Source organism: Gadus morhua, chromosome 18 (assembly GCF_902167405.1).
Source record: "Gadus morhua chromosome 18, gadMor3.0, whole genome shotgun sequence".
NCBI classification, from domain to species: Eukaryota; Metazoa; Chordata; class Actinopteri; order Gadiformes; family Gadidae; genus Gadus; species Gadus morhua.
Window position 1 is genome coordinate 1,009,663 of NC_044065.1, and position 22,223 is coordinate 1,031,885.

Consider the following 22,223-nt stretch of genomic DNA (forward strand, 5'->3'; position numbering starts at 1 on the left):
GATTCTGGCCGGGTTACCATACGCGCTTGAGTCCGGTACTCCTAAACTAGGAGCATTCGATGCTCGCTGAGCGGTCGCCGGTGACGTACAGGTTAGGAAAAGAGGTTAAAGAATGAGGTCAACATAAATATTGATGCAGGGTTTTCCGTCGCCCTCCTCTGCACCTTGTTTCCCGGACGACCGGCGTCACACATCGTTTGATCGCGAGTGGCGTTAATGCAAACGGTGTTACCGGGATATGGAACCAACACGTCTCAGCCTGCCAGGCTTTCGTGGGTGACAACAAAACGAGGCAGCTCACCATCTCGTCCTCGCCGTGCATCCCCACCCCCTGATATCTCTGATGTTTACCTTTCAGAGGACGTATGTTTGATTGTGGAGCGGGGGTTTGAGGTAGTGCAGTGGCGTGGTCCTTCTGTCCAACTCCCAGCTAAAAGGTCCCGGGTTCGATTCCCCGATGTCCACAGCCAGGCGTCTCCTCCGGCTCCTCAACGACCTGTACTCTGGTTCGCTGTCAGCCGCTCAGGAGCTAAAGCATCAGCTTCATAACTTGATAATAAGCCAACTTTCTGTGCTGACGTCGAACCGAGGACGAACCAACAACCCCTCTGCAGTCACCGTCCTAGATAAACTAAAACAAATACCAACCGATCTCAGACTGAGCGTTTGCCCTGTAGATAAAAGGATAGATAGATACTTCATTGATCCCCAGGGGGAATTCAAAGTCCCAGTAGCTTGAAGACATCCCACACAGCATACACATACAACATATACAAGATGATAAAATAACCACATGCATGTACAATAGAAGGTACTGTCCTGCAAAGCATTGCTTCTTCCATTCCTAATAAACACCTGCCTCTCTCCCCCCCCCCCCCCCCCCCCCAGACCCCCAAGAGACCTGGATTCCAAGGCCTGCGTCACCATTGGCGAGAAGGTACTGGTTTCACTGCTCTCTTGTATCTCTAGCAGCACACGCCTGAAGTCCTGTTTCAGGTGTTTCTAGAACCAGCACTCGGCCGTCAGGGTTGTGTTGTTTCAACTGTTGGCTCAGGTCAGATTCCCAGAAGGCACATTACAGCCAAATTGAACGGTTTTGATTGTGGGGAGACTGGAATGTATTTTATTGCCCATCCGGCAGTAAATATATTTATTTTAGACTAATCAAATAAGTGGAATTTTCCATTGGCACGGATGGCAATTTATTTTCCCCCTCAACTTGGCAAAAGCTGAAAGTCGGTTTTATGTGGAAAAAAAAGAGCCCAAGTTTTGAATCAGTTTTGTGTCCCGGCCTTGTTTGTAATCCTATATTGTCTGCTGTTGTTGCATCCTGTGGCTTCCTGTGGGGCGGCAGCTTATAAATAGTCCCGGCCTTAGAAATCTTGCATGTTCTTTCCTAGAGAGATAAGACTTCCACCTGCCAGAACAACAACAACCTGCCACTGCTTCCCATGCAACGGAGTATTGCTTCACATCTCATCAAACGGAGATTGAAGCACTTAGACAAGTCAGAAGACCTTTGACTCATTTGGATATATATACAAACATTTACATACATATATGTACGTATGTGTTTCCTTTTGTACGTCTAATAAGAATACATATATAAAAATATATATATAATTGTAGAAATAGCGAGGAAAATCGCAGAGCAAAATCGATTGAAAGAAAGACTTTAACCCCCTCCTTCAACACCTCCCCTAACAACAAGAAGCTAAGCATCTTCTCTTCTTGTATTCTCTCTTTCCTCTCCTCCATGGATGTACCCCTCACTCCCTCTCCTCTCCACTCTCCTCTCCTCTCCTCTCTAACCCTCACTCCCTCCCTCTCCTCTCCACTCTCCTCTCCCCTCCTCTACCCCTCACTCCCTCTCCTCTCCACTCTCCTCTCCCCTCCTCTACCCCTCACTCCCTCTCCTCTCCACTCCTCCTCTCCCCTCCTCTCCTCTCTCCTCTCACCTCCTCTACCCCTCACTCCCTCTCCCCTCCTCTCCCCTCTACCCCTCCCTCCCTCTCCTCTCCTCTCCACTCTCCTCTCCTCTCCTCTCTACCCCTCCCTCCCTCTCCTCTCCACTCTCTCCTCTCCCCTCCTCTACCCCTCACTCCCTCTCCTCTCCACTCTCCTCTCCCCTCCTCTACCCCTCACTCCCTCTCCTCTCCACTCTCCTCTCCCCTCTACCCCTCACTCCCTCTCCTCTCCCCTCCTCTCTCCTCTACCCCTCACTCCCTCTCCTCTCCACTCTCCTCTCCCCTCCTCTACCCCTCACTCCCTCACCGGCTGCAGAACTTCGTGGTGAAGGCGGACGACCTGGAGCTGATGGGGGAGCTGGGCCGGGGGGCATACGGCGTAGTGGACAAGATGAGGCACGTCCCCAGCGGCCTCATCATGGCCGTCAAGGTGGGTTCCACCAGGGCGGGGCCCCCCACAACATGTACCCCGATGTCCCCCGTCAGTCGCTCAGGAGACCAATATCGGCCTCATAACTAGATCAGGAAGTCAGCTCTCTGTTCTGGGGTGGAACCGAGAGCAAACCAACAGCCAAGCCTCTGCGTTCACCGTCCAACACAAAATGAAAACCAATGCTAACCAACCTCTGAGCGTGAGCTCTCTGCTGTATCCAGCCGCTCTGCAAAGCATTGCTTCATTCCTTCATAATGACCACGTGCCTCTCCCCAACCCCCCCCCTCCCCAGACCTTCCAGAAATCTGGATCTAAAAGCCTTCGGTACCATTGTCAGCAGCTCTTATGCCTGTATCAGACTACAGGACTGTTTGTCTGTCGCGATGCTCACCGAGTCAAATGAAGGGATCACTGCTTTGTTAAATCTTGCGGTGGATTTGTGCATCTTCATGGCATAGCGTGGCGCTTCCCTGAGACCGGGGGGCAGGGGACGGGACTGAATTAATTGATGTCATCGCACGCGTTACAGGGGTTGTCAAAAAGTACGACAAGGGCCAAAGAATTCAGACAAGCTAGACTCCCCGCAGTGTCGCGCTGCAGTGGGTGGGACAGCCCGACCCTTCGTCCTGACGTTCATAATCGCCCCCCCCCGGCGTTGAAAGATCATCTGTATCGTCCAAATGGGGTCAGGGCGAGTCCAGGGCCTTCCAGGGTCTCTCCGGGTGGAACTCGATGAAGAATAACTTGTTTTAAGGGCACGTCGGCCAGCAAAATGTTTTATTTAATTTAAGAGCAGGGTCATGGGAAGAGACAGGCAGCAAGGTTAGCAAGGATACCATTCAGTTAGACAACAGAACAAGACTCTTATAGGGAAACTAGGGAGGGGAGAGGTGAACAAAGGTAATAAGGTGAGGGGGGGGGGGGGACCTCGTGGAGGATTGGTCGCGGCTGGAGGCAGCCATGGTGGGAGAGACCAGGTTAGACTGCACGACACTACGGGTGAAGGGGACATGTCTGCAAGGCTGCGAGACAGTTAAAGGAATCCTCACCACAAAGAAGTCAGTCGATTGGCCTGGCACACACGACGAATGGCGGTGTGCTGTCAGGGCTGTGATGACATCCTCCTGGTCGCCCCGGCTCGTGCAGGTCACGACCGGCGATCACTAATGAGGTTTCATGGGGATGAAGGCTGCATGAAAGATAACGGCGCTGTTTTAATATGGAGACGTAACGCCCTAGGTCGTACAGATATTAACATCACAAAGGTGATGGTGTTTGTGTTTTTATGAGGGGAGGATTATTTTGTAGTGAGTGGGCTGGACACGATAACAAGTCTGGATTTTGTGAAACACAAAATGATCCCTAGAATAACAATCGTATCCACAGATACTCTGTGGATACCTGATAATATTCTGCCTTTGGTTCCATGATTAAGCAGAGCTTTAGTCAGCCCGGTCGAATACGGTGCGATTCCAAGCTCTTGGTTAGGCGTTGTTGTTGGAGACGTTGTTCTGACCTGTGGTTGTTGTTGTGGTAGAGGATACGGGCCACGGTGAACACCCAGGAGCACAAACGGCTGCTGATGGACCTGGACATCTCCATGAGGACGGTGGACTGCTACTACACTGTCACCTTCTACGGCGCGCTCTTCAGAGAGGTAGGTTCTCTTCTGTAGAGACATGCCTGGGTGAACAAAACCTGCCCGGGCAGAATCGATGGATCGAATAGATAAAGGCGTCCTTCAATCCACCCCCCCCCCCCCCCCAGCTCAAACTATTTATTTTATTTGAGAAGCAATTCACATTTTTGTGATTGTTTCTCAAATCCCGAGGAGGGCGGGGTTAACATTTCATTCAATAACAGCCTGCTCAGTGCCTGCCCTACCAAGGGGACGTGTGGGTCGGTGAAGCCTCGCTGTCCCTCCTCACATCCTCCATGAATGGTCCTGAATAATGGAATGTTATGACTCCTACTCGCTGCCGGAAAAATGCTAAATACAACCAAAGTTCTCCGGATGCAGCAAGCTTCCTCCAGAAGGGGCTTGTGTTGCAGGATTTCCCGAGCGTGAGTCGATGGAGAACGGCTGAAGGGCAGCTCTCCGGGCGGTCCTACTGAGTGTGCTCTAGTCTCACTCTGAGCAGAGAGAGCAGATCAGGGCACCCCCCCCCCCCCCCCCCACATTGAGGGGAGCTGAATTCATAGCAGAGGCTGGCCGGGGCAGTTCTACAATACTCATAACTCTTGAATCGTACAAACAGCCTCTTTTATACATCTTAATCACTCATCCAAACTCCAACCCTTTGGTCCCACTGTACCCCATTATACCCCACTGTACCCAGCTGTACTCCACTATACCCTAATGTACCCCACTGTACCCCATTATACCCCACTGTACCCAACTGTACTCCACTATACCCTAATGTACCCACTGTACCCCATTATACCCTGCTGTACTCCACTATACCCTAATGTACCCCACTGTACCCCATTATACCCTGCTGTACCCCACCTATACCCCACTGTACCCAACTGTACCCAACTGGACTCCACTAAACCCCACTGTACCCCATTATACCCTGCTGTACCCCACCTATACCCTATATACCCCACTGTACCCAACTGGACTCCACTAAACCCAACTATACACTAATGTACCCCGTTACCCACCTATACCCCATTATACCCCACTGTACCCCACTATACACCACTGTACCCCTCCTACACCCTATATACCCATTATATACCCCACTATGCCCCACTATACCCCACTGTACCCCTCCTATACCCTATATACCCCACTATACCCCACTGTACCCCTCCTATACCCCACTATGCCCCTCCTATACCCTATATACCCCACTATGCCCCTCCTATACCCCACTATACCCCACTGTACCCCTCCTATACCCCACTATGCCCCTCCTATACCCTATATACCCCACTATGCCCCTCCTATACCCTATATACCCCACTATACCCCACTGTACCCCTCCTATACCCCACTATGCCCCACTATACCCCACTGTACCCCAATATTAACGCATTGAACCCCACTCTACGTCCCCCCTCCGCTCCTCTCCCCCTCCCCATCCTCTTCCCGTTGCCAGGGCGACGTGTGGATCTGCATGGAGCTCATGGACACCTCTCTGGATAAGTTCTACAAGCAGGTGATCGAGAAGGGCAGGACCATCCCCGAGGACATCCTGGGCAAGATGGCCGTCTCGGTGAGTCCTGCTCCGAAAGACGGGTGGACAAAGAGACAGACGGGTGGACAAAGAGACAGACGGGTGGACACTGAGACAGACGGGAGGACAATAAGACAGACGGGTGGACAAAGAGACAGACGGGTGGACAAAGAGACAGACGGGTGGACAAAGAGACAGACGGGTGGACAAAGAGACAGACAGGTGGACAAAGAGACAGACGGGTGGACAAAGAGACAGACGGGTGGACAAAGAGACAGACGGGTGGACAAAGAGACAGACGGGTGGACACTGAGACAGACGGGTGGACACTGAGAGAGACGGGTGGACACTGAGAGAGACGGGTGGACAAAGAGAGAGACGGGTGGACAAAGAGACAGACGGGTGGACAAAGAGACAGACGGGTGGACACTGAGACAGACGGGAGGACAATGAGACAGACGGGTGGACAATGAGAGAGACGGGAGGACAATAAGACAGACGGGTGGACAATGAGACAGACGTCAGGACATCCATGGTCAATCGTTTGTGTGTTGTCTGTTTCAGGTAGTTAAGGCACTGGAACACCTGCACAGTAACCTACAGGTGATACACAGAGGTGAGACACTCACTCACTCACTCACTCACTCACTCACTCACTCACTCACTCACTCACTCACTCACTCACTCACTCACTCACTCACTCACTCACTCACACTCACTCTCACACTCACTCACTCTCACACTCACTCACTCTCACACTCACTCACTCACTCACTCACTCACTCACTCACTCACTCACTCACTCTCACTCTCACTCACTCACTCACTCACTCACTCACTCACTCACTCACTCACTCACTCACTCACTCACACTCACTCTCACTCTCACACTCACTCACTCTCACACTCACTCACTCTCTCACTCTCACACTCACTCTCACACTCACTCACTCTCACACTCACTCACTCTCACTCTCACTCTCACACTCACTCTCACACTCACTCACTCACTCACTCACTCTCACACTCACTCTCACACTCACTCACTCTCACACTCACTCACTCTCACACTCACTCACTCTCTCACTCACTCACTCACTCTCACACTCACTCACTCACTCTCACACTCACTCACTCACTCTCACACTCACACACACTTATTTTCCCTGTGCCTCTTCTGTCAGTATTTATTGCTTCGGTTGTTTTTCTCATTTTCATAAGAGCTCACGAAAATGTAAAGTGCTTCTCTTGGCCTCTCGTGTGGAGGCGTGTCACGCAAGCTCACTGACAGCGACCGGAATAACGTACAAACAATCCCCCCCCCCCCCCCCCCCCCCCCACGGCAGACGTGAAGCCGTCCAACGTGCTGATCAACACGCAGGGCCAGGTGAAGATGTGCGACTTCGGCATCAGCGGCTACCTGGTGGACTCAGTGGCCAAGACCATGGACGCCGGCTGCAAGCCCTACATGGCGGTGAGACGGAGGGGGGGAGGGGGGGGAGGAGAGAGGGGGGAGAGAGGAGGGAGAGGGCGGGGAGGGGGGGGGAACAGGAGGGCGAGGGAAGGGAGAGAAGGGGGGGAGAGAGGGGGAGCATTTGATTCTTTATTTATTCATGTGTTTGATGACGTATACTGTGTGAGCGTTGCGATGGATAGTTTGGTAGAATATGTTTTTGTTCTACGACTAAATACAACTGCTAAACACACACGCTCCTTGTCTCTATATCACACACACACACACACACACACACACACACACACACACACACACACACACACACACACACACACACTCCTGACAATCATTGGCAAAGCATTTCTTTAAAGCCCCACTTAGGGGACATAGCTGTGTGTTTACTGCGGGCAGGATGGCAGGACTAGGTGTTCTTCTCCCAGGACGACCGTGTGTCTTTTGTGCCCCTCAGCCGGAGAGGATAAACCCAGAGACCAACCACAAGGGCTACAACGTCAAGTCTGACATCTGGAGCCTGGGCATTACCCTGGTGAGCTCCTTACTCAACACGCTCTTCATTCATCTTACACCATTGCTTCATATTTGCGACACATTATTACATTTACACACGGGGCGTTCAGCAGACACTTTGATCCAAAGCGACTTAGAGAAAGAGAAACAACAATATGTGGCTGTCGGTACAGTAAGGATGTTCATAGAACAAAGTGCCACAGGAAAGGCAGATTGTAATGGCTGATCACGCTCGCATCTGGTGGCATGTTACCCCGCCTTTAAGACGTCAACCTCTCGTGTCCCACACCGCTAGCTGGTCTGGGGTCAGTCTGTGAAGAGTCGTATCAGCGATGTTGGTGACGTCTCTTCTGTTGGTAGTGAAGCGAGATCCCAAACCAACAGAGCCTGCTCGCCCCTCCCTTCCGAGCTTCGTGCATCCAGTGAGACTGATAATGAAGGCAGCGCCAAACCCCACAACTCCCACCGCTTGCCGGTGCTTGGTTTGAATACTATTTATTTTGGTTTTCAATGGTTGGTGAAACCATTTGTTTTTGGGTGCGATCAGGGGGCCCAGGCTGCCTACAGGGACGCGGCTCTTTGACGGCCTGCTTGTGGGGCAGGCAGCTAGCGGAGCGCGAGGAAAGATCAGACGAATGTGATCATTTATGTTTCGGCCTATCATCGCTGATACAACCTCCCCCCCCAAGATCGAGCTGGCCATCCTGCGCTTCCCGTACGACTCCTGGGGGACGCCGTTCCAGCAGCTCAAGCAGGTGGTGGAGGAACCCTCCCCCCAGCTGCCTCCCGAACACTTCTCCCCCGAGTTCGTGGACTTCACCACCCAGTGGTGAGTCTGTCTGTCTGTCTGTCTGTCTGTCCAATTGTCTGTCTGTCTGTCTGTCTGTCTGTCTGTCTGTCTGTCTTTCAAGCATAAAGAAGAATTTCCTTTGGTAGATTATGTGTTTTTTTAAAGAAGCAAAATGCCGAAAGATCCGAGAGTCACAATTCGAGCTTCGACTACGAAGTCGATTTTCTTTTTTTTGGGGGGAGATTTTTTTCTCATCCAATTTTGAAAAAAAGAATGTGTTAACAATCTGGAGTGTACAGTGTTCTCTGTGGATCCGCCTCATGTCTCCCAGGCTGCTGTGACCTCGCCACAAAGACACGACAAATAACACGGAAAAAATACTGTTCCTCAGTCCCATCGTTTGGGCCTTCACTCTATTGTTCATGGGTGTGTGTTCGTTTGTGTGTTCGAGTGCGGGTGTGTGTTGATTTATGGCCTATCTTTGATGAACATAACAAGCTGTGGTTTTCTCCTCATCCAGGATGATTATTCTTTCTCTCTTTGTGTCTCTTTACTAACTCCTATTGTTGCTGAGCTGGTCTGTTGTCATGCAGCAGCTCGGTGTTTGAGGACTGGGAGGTGAAACAGACCCACCCCGCCAGTCTACCGCCCACACAGAGTAGTGCCGTTAGACGGTAGCGTGAAACAATGCAGTGACAAATCAACATACAAGACTAGAATGATTTTAAACAACACCCAAAATAAAATGGCTGAATGACTTGGCTGGGATAAACATGTTTGTGGTTTGGGGGGGTTCTCGTTTAAATTCTCATCTCTCACTCTCTCTCGCCGATGCTGTCATGTCTGTCTGGTAGTCTCTCTCTCTGACTCTCTTCCTCTCTGTCTCTGTCTACCTCTCTGTCTCTCTCTCCCTCTCTCTGTCTCTCTCGGTCTCCCTATCTTCCACCCTATCTGTCTCTGTCTTCCTCTCTACCTCTCTGTCTCTCTCTCCCTCTCTCTGTCTCTCTCGGTCTCCCTTGCTTCCTCCCTCTCTGTCTCTCTCTCCCTCACTCTGTCTCTCTCGGCCTCCCTCTGGCTTCCTCTCTCTCTCTGTCTGTGTGTCTCTCTCCCTCCCTTTCAGATGATCAAACAGACAGCAGCATGGCTCATGAAGACCTCTCACAGATTACAAGCTCTGCCATTCTCTCTGTCCCTTTGTTCCTTCTTGGGAGTTTCTCTTTGAGGGATCACTCATTGTTCTATTATTGGTCTCTTCATTTTGAGTAACCCGTCTCCCCCTCTTCCTCCTCGTCTGCCCCTCTTCCTCCCCAGTCTGAAGAAGAATTCCAAAGAGCGGTTGAATTACTCTGAGCTGATGGTGAGTATGAGCCCATCCTCCTGCACGACTCCTCCTGACGTCCCATCGCGATGCCGCCTCTGTTTGTTTCTTACAGCTGGATGCTATCGGTAGTCAGGATGTTCTGCTTCTTGTTTGTAGTTAATCGTAGTTTGACATTATTGGCAACACTATTGAAAATGTGGCAGAACAAACGCAAAGTGTGTGTGGATGATGGCTGGTTAAGGCCGATTCATACCTCCGGATCCGGACGAAGCTCGTCCGTCCGTACCAAACGTTGTCTCCGGGACTACCCTTCATACCTCCGTCCGGTTTCAGCGTTGTTATGGATGCTACACAATACATCCTCTAGAGGGCAGTGACTGTTGTGTCATAAATTAACGGCATCGACAGTCGCAAACATGGCATCTGTAGAGGAGATGGTTTTGCTTTGTGTCATCCGAAATCGGCAAAAAAGGCGCATAAAGGGTAGGCCTAGGCGGTGGTGGCATGTGACGGCCCTCACCAACCCGCAGATTCTCCCCTCAAAAAGTTGCGCCATTTGTAAATGACCAGTTACAACTCATTGCCAAAGCAGGGGAACGATAAAATAAAAAGGTCAGGTATAAAATAAGTATAAAATGTTAAATGCAATATATATATATGCATATCAGATATTATACTACTCTCTCTATTTTCGCGAATGGTCTGACTTCTGACTCTACTGCCGCCTCGATTTCCGTTGGTATTGCTCCGTTTCTCCCGGACCACTCCGGGTTCATAAACTCAGAGGTGACGGACGAAACGACCCCCGGGACTGGACGACAGGGTCCCTATCCGTATTCGCCGTAGGGTGTGAATGGGCCTCCAAGCCCCTGAGTCTAATCGACTCCTCCCTGGTGACTCCTCCCGAGCTCCTCTAGACCGAGGACCCATGATGGTGGTGTTAAACATCTGGTTTATTGCAAAGGTTGGGATAGTTAACATGGCAAGGCTGCTCCGCTGCCCTCCAGGAGAACTCGCTGGGTGTGTGTTGTGATGGCTGGTTTATCCTGTGCACAATGATGACTTAATGTGTAACAGGTGTGCAGCGTCACCTGGCCCCAGTGTCCAATCAGACCCGGCCAGGTGAGGCTGCTCCAACCAGAATATTTATGTTAATTTAAGATTATGCATGACTACAACTCGCTCTGGGGATCACAACAGGGAGTACCTCCATCAAATAATCCCATGATGCATTCTAATGTACAAACCCTATACCGTACATCGTTTACGACCAATTCCTCTTCAAACCAAGCAGCCAGGTTGAGGGCTGCTGCAGTACTGAACACCCGCCACGGGGGGGCGAGCTAGGCTTATGATATCAAGTGCAGTCCCTCATTGCATTCACAAGCTGAAGTATTGCAGCACACAGAGGCTCACTGTCCCTCCCTCGACCGTACACTGAGAGTTCAGACCGTTAAGGATATCGTTTGAATGAATGAATGACTTAAAGACACTTCTGGGGGATTTGACCGCAAACGTTGTGTTTTCTCTCCCCTCGCAGCTGCATCCCTTCTTCACTGGCCACGAGCTCAAAGAGACGGACGTGGCCACCTTCGTCACGGCCATCCTGGGGGACTGAGGGGCCGGAGGGAAGGGCCCCAGACCTTAAAGATATAAACAACAGCAACCAAACACATACGAACACACGAGCGCACACGCACGCGTTACACAAACCGAAAGCACCCATCACAAGTTAGCCGCTGTCACCCACTGTTTTAAGATGTGTGTCTGCCTGACCTCCACCCACCCACCACCTTTGACCCCCCCTCCCCCGGGCTCTGACCTCTGACCCCCAGGGTTGAATGGTCAGCCCTAGCCTGCCGCCCCCACCCAGTCCCTGTTTTGCACAACAGGCTGCTTACCTTCAACAGCCACTTGGGTGATGTTGATGATGATGATGATGTTGTTGTTGTTGTTGATGATGTCAGTGCATTGGAGTTTAGCCCTGTGAATGGTCGACTAAGCTGTTGTTGGTCTCTCTCTCTCTCTCTCTCTCTCTCTCTCTCTGTCTCTCTGTCTCTCTCTCTCTCTCTCTCTCTCTCTCTCTCTCTCTCTCTCTCTCTCTCTCTCTCTCTCTCTCTCTCTCTCTCTCTCTCTCTCTCTCTCTCTCTCTCTCTCTCTCTCTCTCTCTCTCTCTCTCGTAAGAAAACAGAAAATGGCTCAGAAATATATATAAATATATATATAAGGTCTATATATTATATGACGAACGATCTACTTCTATTAACGTGTTATCTTGATGTTCGTTTCCTAATTGACTTGCATGTACAGAGTGTATCTATGGTGATATCTGGGCTCCAGTGGGTGTGTTTGCCCCGTGAGGCCCCTGGCAGCGGCTTCAGTAGTGCAGGATGGCAGGGCCTGGCTCAACGGGCCCCGCGGTGGCCAAAAGCATGTACTGCACTCTTAATGGCTTCTCCGCTTGTACACAGCAGTGGTCTGCTCGGTGTTTAAAGGCTCTTGGTGCGTCCGTGGGGTTGAGTGTGTGTGTGTGTGTGTGTGTGTGTGGGTGTATAACAGTGCATGCATATACGATGTGTGTCACACGTTTTTCATTTTTTTGTTGTTGTTGCGGCATTTGATGACGTTGCGTTGAGTCCCGAGAGCAAGGATCGCCTCATCCCTCCTGTCCATCCTGAGCCAATCGCAAGCCCCGTACCCCGCCCTCTCCCCCCGTACCCCCTGTCCCCCCCACTCTGCGTTCGAGTTGAAAGCAACTGGAAAAATGTTAACTTAATTGATAATATTCACATTATTAATTTCGTATTGTTTTGGTTCAGATTCAGTTTGTTTTGGTTTGTTGGATGAATTCGTGGGTTCTCTGCGAGCTCATCTACTGTTCAGTTGTTCTTATTTATTTAAGACGCCATGTTGTTTCTACGAGACCTCGCGGTCCAGGCGGCCACCCTGTGACATTCGTTCCCCCCCCCCCCCCCCCCCCCACACACACACACACCACCCGGACCCCCCACCCCCCCCTCCCTCCCATGAGACTCCTCCCCTCAGAGTGTGACATCAGAGCCCTGGCTCTCGTGTGCTGCGTCTGTCGCTCGGTGACCACAGTGGCCCCCCGTGGACGGCCGGACAGAACAGGACGGCCATCGGCCTCGGTAAGCCCCCCCTCCCCTCGCCCAGCGGGCCGCACCTCGTCCGTTGCCGTGGTTTCGTCCCGTTGCCGTGGTTTTGACCCGTTGCCGTGGTTTCTTCCTGTTGCCCTGGTTTCGACCCGTTGCCATGGTTTCGACCCGTTGCCCTGGTTTCGTCCCGTTGCCGTGTTCTCACGATGACTGACGGTCGGTAGGCAGGTTCCCCCCCCCTCCCCCCACCCCCCTCCCCCCTCCGCCCTCCCCCAACACTACACATGCACTACTCTTAACGTCCAATTTGAAACGACGGAGGATGTGATTGGACGGCCAGCGGGAGCAGGGGGCCACCAGAAGCCGTGGTCGTTTGTCCTGGTCGTCGGGACAACGCGCCAGTACCCCGTTCTGCTCGATGAGGTCGTGGACCGCAGGAATCACACAGCCACCCAATGGGAGGAGTTCTCTGTTACTCTGTATTAACACAGACGTTTGTATCGCTGACATATCTGCTGTCTATTCATAGTGCGTCTTCGTTAGGAAGCGTAGCCCTGGTGTGTGTGTGTGTGTGTGTGTGTGTGTGTCTATCCCCTCAACAACACACGCATCCAAACCCATCTCAACGGTCACCTCTGTCAGAGGTGACCCCTCTCTCACCTCCAGCTCTGGGTACAACGCCACATAGGACATAGAGAAAGACTACACTCCCCTTTAAGAGCTGAGCCTCAGTTATTGTACATCCAGGACGCTCTCCCCTTGAAGAGCCTTCCTCTTCCCAGGCAGGGCGGGATAGTGTCCCTTCATCCTGGCCAAACCCTTCCATGTGTTTGAGGTCACTGCTCTGAACGGCCGGAGGCCTTAGCCGCAACAAAGATGAACGTGCAAATGTGTTTCCGCCAAAACCATGGCAGGACCGTAGCAGCTCTCAGCAGCATCAGAGGGGAGGACGGGCTGACTGAACCCCGGTCAGGTAGAGGGGGACCCTCAGACCTGTGAACCATCGCCGGCCTTGTCGCACTTTGCGTGACAAATCTTCTTCTTTTTTTTCATCAGTGCATTTTTATTTGTTCGATTTTTCACTATTTTATACTTGTCAGACGGATATATTAAACAGAAGTGGACAAAACCAGACATGTTTGAAAAATTCCCCAATGTTTAGAAATGGCCCGGATGGAGCGACTTGATTTGCGGTGTGATGTCCGCCATTCCTCCTCCTCCTCCTCCTCTTCCTCCTCCTCTGTCTTGGCTAGAATGAGGTCCTGTCTATTCTTACCCGGCCAGCCCGCGAAGGCTCGACGCCAGCTCTCTTTAAACGTGACGCTGTGATGACACTCATGCGTGCGTTTGTGCGTGCACACTTTCTCGACCAGTCACATTTCTTACAAGAGTCCTACTCTAAAGCACACGCACACAGTCATTTCCCACAACAGGCAGCCAACGTGTGTGTGTGTGTGTGTGTGTGTGTGTGTGTGTGTGTGTGTGTGTGTGTGTGTGTGTGTGTGTGTGTGTGTGTGTGTGTGTGTGTGTGTGTGTGTGTGTGATGACAAACACGGTCAGCCCGTAATGATCTGCTGACAAATTGTTAACTGGAATCCAAAATCATCTTCCTGACCCAGAGTGGGTTCCTACCTGAGGGGGGGCACGTAAGAGAGTGTGTGTGTGTGTGTGTGTGTCTGTGTGGCACGGGGAAGAATGAGAGGAAGCCCTCTCTCCCCCTCTCTCTCTCGCCCCGTCTCTCCCCCTCCCCACACTCAACCACTATAATCAGACCATCTGCGGACTTCAAGGTGATAAAAGGATTCAGCCATTGTCACGGTTATGGTCGGATGACAGTGTCCGGACCGACAACGTGGGTCACTGTTGTTGACCCCCCCCCCCCTCAGTGTTGTCCGTCTGTCGGTCGGTTGATATGTGTTTTGCTTTTCCCAGACCCACTCTCTGATGTCAAGGGAAGCTTCTTATGAGCTTGGTGTGTGCGTGCGTGTTTGTGTGCATGTCTCTTGTGTGTGTAACGTGTGTGTCCCCAGAATACACTTAGGGGTGGCTCGCCTCCCCCCCGACCTGCGGTAGCGCTATAGATGGCGTGACGGCCCCCCTTGGGGGGGGGGGGGGACAGACGTTCTCTGTGGCTTCACGCCGGCGGCGGATCAGTTTTCCGCAGCGCGTACGCATCTGTGTGCGACTGCTCACCGTGTCGCGCTGTCTGGTTCGTTCTATCAGTGGGGCTTCAAAGAGGAAGTGTGTGTGTGTGTGTGTGTGTGTGTGTGTGTGTATGTGTGTGTGTGTGTGTGTGGGCGGGCGTCCTCGTACTGTTTTTATTTGTACCGTTTCTCCGTACGCGGTGGTCCGGTGGTTGTCGAGGAGCGTCGCCATGGCTACAGCCAGTTCTCAGTGTACTGACGTGTCTCTCAAGCCTCCGCTAAAGACTGACGACTGTTCATTTCGAGCCCAATGAATTTCTATGAATATTTTAAGATTGCTCAAACTGATTGTGTGTAATTGCAAAACCATGGAAATTCAATAAAAAAAGAGGTATTTTTACACAAGACGTTGCGTGTCGGTCGTTCTTTCATGTGTCTTTGGTCGCCGGCCGTCTAGGCGTCGGAAATGGAAAGAATATTCTTTTGTTTTTGTTTTTTCGGCCCGATGGTAAAAGCCGGCGATCCGAGACGGGACGGTTTGTTCCCTGCGGCGGGAGAAACCGCGAGCCGGCGGAAGGCCAAAGAGATTCTATCACAAAGCACACACACACATATATATATATATATATATATGGGGGGGGGGGGGGAGGTGTCTGTGGTGCCTAATGCAGGGAGAATGTTCTATATTAAATTATACTTACACTCAGATGCGTTCACCGCCTAGCCCAGCAGTGCCCTGTTCCAGACGATCTCGGGATTTGTACAGTAAACATGTTTTCATGACTCTCAATAACGAGATGGGGTCGAGATGGGACTCGAACCGGCACCCCAGCCCATGTGCAAACCAGAGACATGTTTGAAAAATCCACATTGTTTAGAATGTTTAGAAACAGTACAGTGTGAACATCCACCTCCCAAACACTGTCCCTGACGTGAGGAAGGCCCGGCCTGCGGTCGAGAGAGGCCTTGGTTTGGATGGCCGACCCTCAGACCAAAGCCTCCCATTATCTTCTTCAGATATTGAATATTCACCAACATGCTGCATTTTCAATAATTTCGCGGAAGTTTCAGTATCACGTTTTTCTCTGGAAGTTTATGTTTGCTTCCTTGGAAAAAAAATTCTACAAATTCTTCACATTTAGGTTAAACAAAGGTTCCTGTGAACCCGATAAGAGGAATTTGGGTTAGCTTTAGAGTACTGATGGTTTGGGCCAGTACTGACATCACACAGAGGGGGCGCTGTGGAGGTACTCATTAGCACTAAATAGCATCAGCTGAGGCTGCAGGTGGCTCCCAGGTTGTGAGACTGCATTGAGAGTCTCTGGAGGTGAGACTCGTAGGATTAACACGCAAGGATTTGTTCAAGACACTGCTATGAGAGGAAGCTTGGTTGTAAATACACGATGGAGATGAACGCCTGGAATCAAGGCGAGGGCTGATCACCTGGACTGACGGTTCACCCACCGAGACGAGGAGCCGGCGCGGAGTGTCACTAAGGGAGGGCTGTTCGCCTACGAGGGCTGTGGACCTGTGGTGAGTACCTCCCAACTAACCCCGTAGATAGGTGAGATTACGCTCACCCAGGGAAAGCTTAGGAACATACCTCAAGTTCATCTCATCGGGTAGGGACAGACCTTAGGTTACGGGCTGACTACCCAGAGGAACAACGAGCACGGCAGCTCGGCGGGAACAAGACGTTCTCCTGAACTGTTGAAGGACCGAAGGAAGAGAAGTTGAGGATCCTCACAGCCTGAGAGTATCCAACCCACGAGCTGAAACCAACACATTCGAATGGAGAGCCATGCGATATTGGAAGCCTATGGTGGCATTTATTTAGCATAGTTGTGCATGTAACCTGACATTTATGATCAGACACGTCTGATGATCAGGTGTACCAAAGTTTGGATTATTTGGACCTTTGGATTCCGAGAAAATCGTGATAGATTTCTCGACAGATCAATGACATATCCACAAATACTCTGTGAATACATAATAATCCCCTCAATAACAATAGGTATCAGATACTCTGTGAGTACCTAATAAATACCAGACTCTCCTCGCAAACAAAGACCATAAGCAGCAGTAGAGGGAGGTGAGTAAACACAACACCAGGCGGACGGGCGGGGAAGGAGAGGCTGAGGCACACATGGAGCAGCAACGCGTCACCACAAGCGCACACACGCTAGCCGTGACCTCGCGGTAACACAAAACACACACACACACACGCGCAGAGAAACATGTGCGTGCACTCACAGAGACACACAGACACACAGAAATATTTGCGTGCACAAAAAACACTCTCACACTTAAATTCATGCATGCACACACGTACACACACACACACACACACCCGTAAGACCACACAGACACACACGGCGACATGCGTCCCAGGGCCATGCACGTTGTGATGCGTTGTGTGTTTTGACGCACATCCCTCCCCCCCCCCTCTCCAGACGTGTTGGGGGTGGGTGGGGGGGGGGTATTTTTAGCACCAGGGCCGTGTTCCACGCAATAACTTCCTTCCTCTGTCGCTCATCTCCGTGTTTCCCAGAGCGGCGCACACTTCACACCAGGCTCAAGTCCCTCCATCCGCCCCCCCCCCCCCCCCCCACCACCACCACCTCCCCCACCCCCCCCACCCACCTCCACCCCAATCACACTCCCTCCCCCCCCCCCCCCCCCTCCCCCCCTCCCCCCGTCCTGCGGTTCACGAGGGCCGTACACAATTAAGGGGGAAACACACACTTGATTCCAATGCATCACCACACAAATCTTGTTTCCACATTTGGTGCATGTGTGTGTTTATGCTTGTGTGTGTGCTTGTGTGTGTGTGCTTGTGTGTACTTGTGTTTATTTGACTGAGATTGTAAGGAGTTCAGGGGACCAAGATTTACAATCTTGGGCCACTGAAGGAGAAATTAACTCAATGAAACATTAAAGAAGTAAATATCAACTCGATTTGAAGTACAGGCCTGCACTGTATATCTGTTAACTGCTCTACCTAACTAATAGTATTTATTATTTCACCTGTGCGTATTCCCAGTGTAGGAAAAAATGTAATCACAGCTGGTTAAACAATTCAACAACACCTTTTGACCACAAACCTCAGGGCATGGAAAAAATAAATCTTCTGTCATCCTGTGCCGGAAAAGTACTTTTCAAGGTACTTCAAAGACGTGGATTATTTAAGGGTGTGTGTGTGTGTGTGTGTGTGTGTGTGTGTGTGTGTGTGTGTGTGTGTGTGTGTGTGTGTGTGTGTGTGTGTGTGTGTGTGTGTGTGTGTGTGTGTGTGTGTGTGTGCACTTACACACTCATAAGTACAAACTCATAAGTATGTAGGCCTACTTATGAGTTTGTGTGTGTGTGTGTGTGTGTGTGTGTTATTTACGTGTGTGTGTGTGTGTGTGTGTGTGGGTTACCCAGCCCCCAGGTCACCCCCCCCTGTACATGAGGCCAATCACGTGGATATCCGCCCTCCGACGGACCGCGTCTCACGCCCGGTGGTATTTTTACCACGCTACAACCTGCTGCCGCGTGTGAACCAGGAATGTTGTTTTCTTCTCCGTCTCGGAGCGTCACTGGGCTTCCTCCTCTCGCTCTCGTCTGATTGCTGTCTCTCGCCCTGACGTTCATCCCACCGTGCGGAGATGGTCTTCGCTGCGCTGGACGGAGATTACAGCCAGCTGTTCCTGTCTGCTGCTTAGCGTTTCAGCCATCACACGTTCTCATGTGCACACACGCACCCACATACGCATTAAAACATATTTCCAAACACATGCATCATTCTTCTTTGCTGGCAAAGTGAAACAGACACTTTTTTCTAAACTCAGAGTTGGTAAGAGGCCTCAGCTGTTGGAGTTGAAGTAAATTGTCTCAAAATGATGTATTGAAATATCGTTAGAAATATAATCAAAGGCCCCCTTATTAATGAAGTACGGTCCTTTGCTCCGGTCTGTATGGAAACGAGTTGCCTAACCTCCAAGAGACTTCCTGGATCAATAAAGGTGGAAAGAAACCTGAAAGATAGTTATATTTAGTGATAGTATGTTTTACCGTGACTCATCCACATCGGCAGCAAATCACATGACTTCAGGTTGTATATAAAAAAAAAAGGTATAATTTATGTAGCCTACATTGGATTTTATTTATCATCTTTACCAGTCAGCCTCTCCCCAGCTGCACCCTAACCCTCCGGGCCGGTGGCGGTCCCCAGCAGGTACTGGGCCGCGCTAATTCATGTTTAAATCCACATAGCGTGCATGCTATGTTGCCTTAGCGTGACCTGGTTTGAATTTCAGAATATAAGCGACTGGCTTCCCATACTGACAGCTGATGATGTCATGGAAACTCTGCTGACTGCACTTAAAAAAACGAAAAAAATGGAGAATGATTTGTAATGAAATGCAGCCCCCTTTGGGGGGGGGGGGGGGGGGGGGTGGTAGGGTTTGGGTGGCGAGGAGGCCCGGGGGAGAGCAGGCGGGAGGAGGATGGCTTGGGCGGGGGACTCACGGCCTGAATGTATACCTGAATTGAACCTCAACAGCCCCCCCCCCCCCCCCCTAGACCAGACGTACCCTCCTCAGAGTAACCAAACGCAGCCCTAACACCCCCCCGTGTCTAGCAGCCAGTGTGTGCATGTGTGTGTGTTTTCTCCTCCCTGCAGTCGTTGTATTCAGGGTACGAGGGGCCTCCTACGGGCCCCTAATACGTGTTTCACATCCCCGGGGGGCACGGCTCACTGTAAAGGCATCAGGCAGCGCAGACCGCCGGTGTGGGTACCGGGTTGACTCGGCTGCCAGATCGACTCGGGGTCCTGCGCTTACAGATGACGTATCGACACAAGCCAACGGACAAAACCCGGAAGGGTTGTTTATAAACGGGGTTCAATCATGGACATAAAAAGACGGCTCAATGCGTTTTGGTTTTGATTTCATTGAACGCAGACCGTTCTTTCGCACAAACAAAGCCATTGGAAACACGTCTAAAAGCACTGATGAATGCATATGTAACCCAGTTCCTGTTAGGGACTCTTATTCTGAAGGAGGAGAGCGGAAGTGTCTGCGTGTGGGTCGCTGTTTTGACTCTGTGTTGGGAGCGCTGGTAATAAAGTGGATGGAGTTAACCGATTCTTCTTTATAACCCAAGTATAGGCAACAATAATAAGAATTTGTACATTCGATTAGTATTCATAGATTAGAAAACAAAAGGAGATCGTTAATACTTGGGGATAACATGGGTATGAATGAAACGCGCATGCGCATTTAAAAGACAGCGTTTACAGGAAGTGCGTCATTATTGCGTATCTAGGACCCCGAGTCGATCCGACACCCGCACCGGCCCCGACATGGAGGGGTGCTGTAGGCTCGGTGAGGCGGGGGGGGGGCGAGGCCGCACCAACGAGTCGACGTCCTGCTCCTCCAAGATTCTGCAGCAGCCTGGAGTCTCTGCTGTTTGACGGACATCGTGCAAACATTGTGTGTCTGAGAAACACGCGGTGGCGCACCTGTAATTAAGTTCTTAATTACAGGTGCGCGGCTGCGCGCTGTTCTGGAGTACAGGAACGTGCAGCGACCAAATACAAGGTCTTCATCGCTTCCTTCCAGCGAGAATAAAATCAGCTTCTCATCTCTGCTGTGTTCACCAAAGGCTGTGTGTGTGTGTGTGTGTGTGTGTGTGTGTGTGTGTGTGACAGATTGTTTAGGAGGGTCCTGTAAAACGTTAAAGGGGCTTAATGCTTGTTGCTGCTGTTGATAAGATCCATAACCAATGATCCTTAAGATCCTTCACCTTGCCCCCAACCCCCTTGACCCCCCTTGACCCCTGCCTGTGTGGGTGGTTTGTGTGTCTTTGGGCAGGTCTGTGTGTGGGCAAGTGTGTGTGTGTGTGTGTTTGTCCGTGGGGGAGTGTGTGTGTGTGTGTGTGTGTGTGTGTGTGTGTGTGTGTGTGTGTGTGAGTTTGTGTATGTGGCCAAGTGCAAATGCTTCAGTGTTTACGAAGTTGTGACGAGAGATAAATGGCTATGGCTAATATAAAGAATGGATGGCTAATATATTGACTCTCAAAGGATGTTGTGTGCGTGTGTTTTTGTGTGTCTGTATGTGTGTGTGTGTGTGTGAGGGAAGGCTGCTGCACCTGTGTCGAAGTGGCGGGAAAATATAGGAAAACAGGATGTGAGCCTCAAACAACATCCTCTTCCCTTTCGCCCCTCTCTCTTCCTTCCCCCCCCCCCCCCCCCCCCCCCCCCCCCCCCCCTCCCTCCCGGAGAGATGAGACGACATGGTGTCGTCAGGCGCTTCGCTTCCGCCGCTCATCTGCATGTTGCCGCTCCGTCCGGCGTTCTGATCCCGGCGCCGTCTGATTCCCCCCCCCCATGGGCAGGGCGGGGGGGTGACTCAAGGTGCCCACGGCAACGCACTTAGAGAATAGATCTGTTGTTCCCCGATGAGTCAGCGGGAGGTCCTCCTTTTTGGGAAATTTTGAATGATGACATTAGAAAACCCCCGGGAATTGTACTGCTGACGGAGCAATTATATTTTTTTGTATTCTCTCTCTCTCTCTCTCTCTCTCTCTCTCTCTCTCTCTCTCTCTCTCTCTCTCTCTCTCTCTCTCTCTCTCCCCTTCTTTCCCCCCCCCCCCCCCCCCCCCCTGCCACTGTGGTTCGGGCCTTGTGACCAGAGTCATTAAGTGTGAAACCAGAGCTGGTTAGTATGTAAGTGGGATAGTATGATAAGAAGTAAGTCAGGTTCATTGATATAGCGTCATTCACAATGCTTCACGAGCGTTAAACAAATAAAACACAATGAAATCCATCAAAACAGAAACATTGTTGTTAAAACCACATGGTGGTTATAAGATATAAATACAATACAGCACAGTTCTACCGCACAATACTTCGACAGAGACCTGTACTCCACAGACTACGATACTGCTACTCATTCCACCAAATATATTGGTATATTTATTATGTACATTTATATATACGTATTATTATTCCCATATATATTATGAATGGGGAGCATGCGACACACGGGCTCCGTGCCTGGGGTCGGTCTGCTCTCTCTGGTGTTGTTTTGCGGTTAGAAGCGAGGGACAGGAAGTGGCTATTGTGTACAGGAAGCACTCCTTTAACACTTCTTCTTCCCCTGACCCCACACACACACACACACACACACACACACACACACACACACACACACACACACACACACACACACACACACACACACACACACACACACACACCAACGGGATACGCTGACTTCCTCATTTGGACGACCACTTCC

General features: G+C 51.0%; 1 protein-coding gene and 1 long non-coding RNA gene across 3 annotated transcripts in view; both read left to right on the forward strand.

Annotated features, from left to right (window-relative positions):
- The window catches only part of map2k6 (mitogen-activated protein kinase kinase 6), a 21,985-nt gene extending 10,236 nt beyond the window's left edge, over window positions 1-11,749 (forward strand). Inside the window, exons 2-12 of one of the 2 annotated variants that reach the window (XM_030340306.1) lie at window positions 889-937; window positions 1,401-1,562; window positions 2,284-2,397; window positions 3,938-4,057; window positions 5,508-5,624; window positions 6,150-6,201; window positions 6,932-7,059; window positions 7,511-7,588; window positions 8,259-8,398; window positions 9,671-9,716; window positions 11,221-11,749. In XM_030340306.1, the coding sequence (XP_030196166.1) occupies window positions 2,317-2,397; window positions 3,938-4,057; window positions 5,508-5,624; window positions 6,150-6,201; window positions 6,932-7,059; window positions 7,511-7,588; window positions 8,259-8,398; window positions 9,671-9,716; window positions 11,221-11,298 (840 nt within the window). In that variant the 5' untranslated portion in view covers window positions 889-937; window positions 1,401-1,562; window positions 2,284-2,316 and the 3' untranslated portion in view covers window positions 11,299-11,749. The remainder of the gene's footprint in view (window positions 1-888; window positions 938-1,400; window positions 1,563-2,283; window positions 2,398-3,937; window positions 4,058-5,507; window positions 5,625-6,149; window positions 6,202-6,931; window positions 7,060-7,510; window positions 7,589-8,258; window positions 8,399-9,670; window positions 9,717-11,220) is intronic. The other variant, XM_030340305.1, reaches the window with a different exon arrangement.
- A 3,848-nt stretch (window positions 11,750-15,597) lies between these two features.
- Window positions 15,598-18,712, forward strand: LOC115531189 (uncharacterized). Its single transcript, XR_003973850.1, has 2 exons — window positions 15,598-16,473; window positions 18,364-18,712. It is a non-coding gene; the product is annotated as an uncharacterized LOC115531189 (long non-coding RNA).
- Window positions 18,713-22,223: the final 3,511 nt, after the last annotated feature.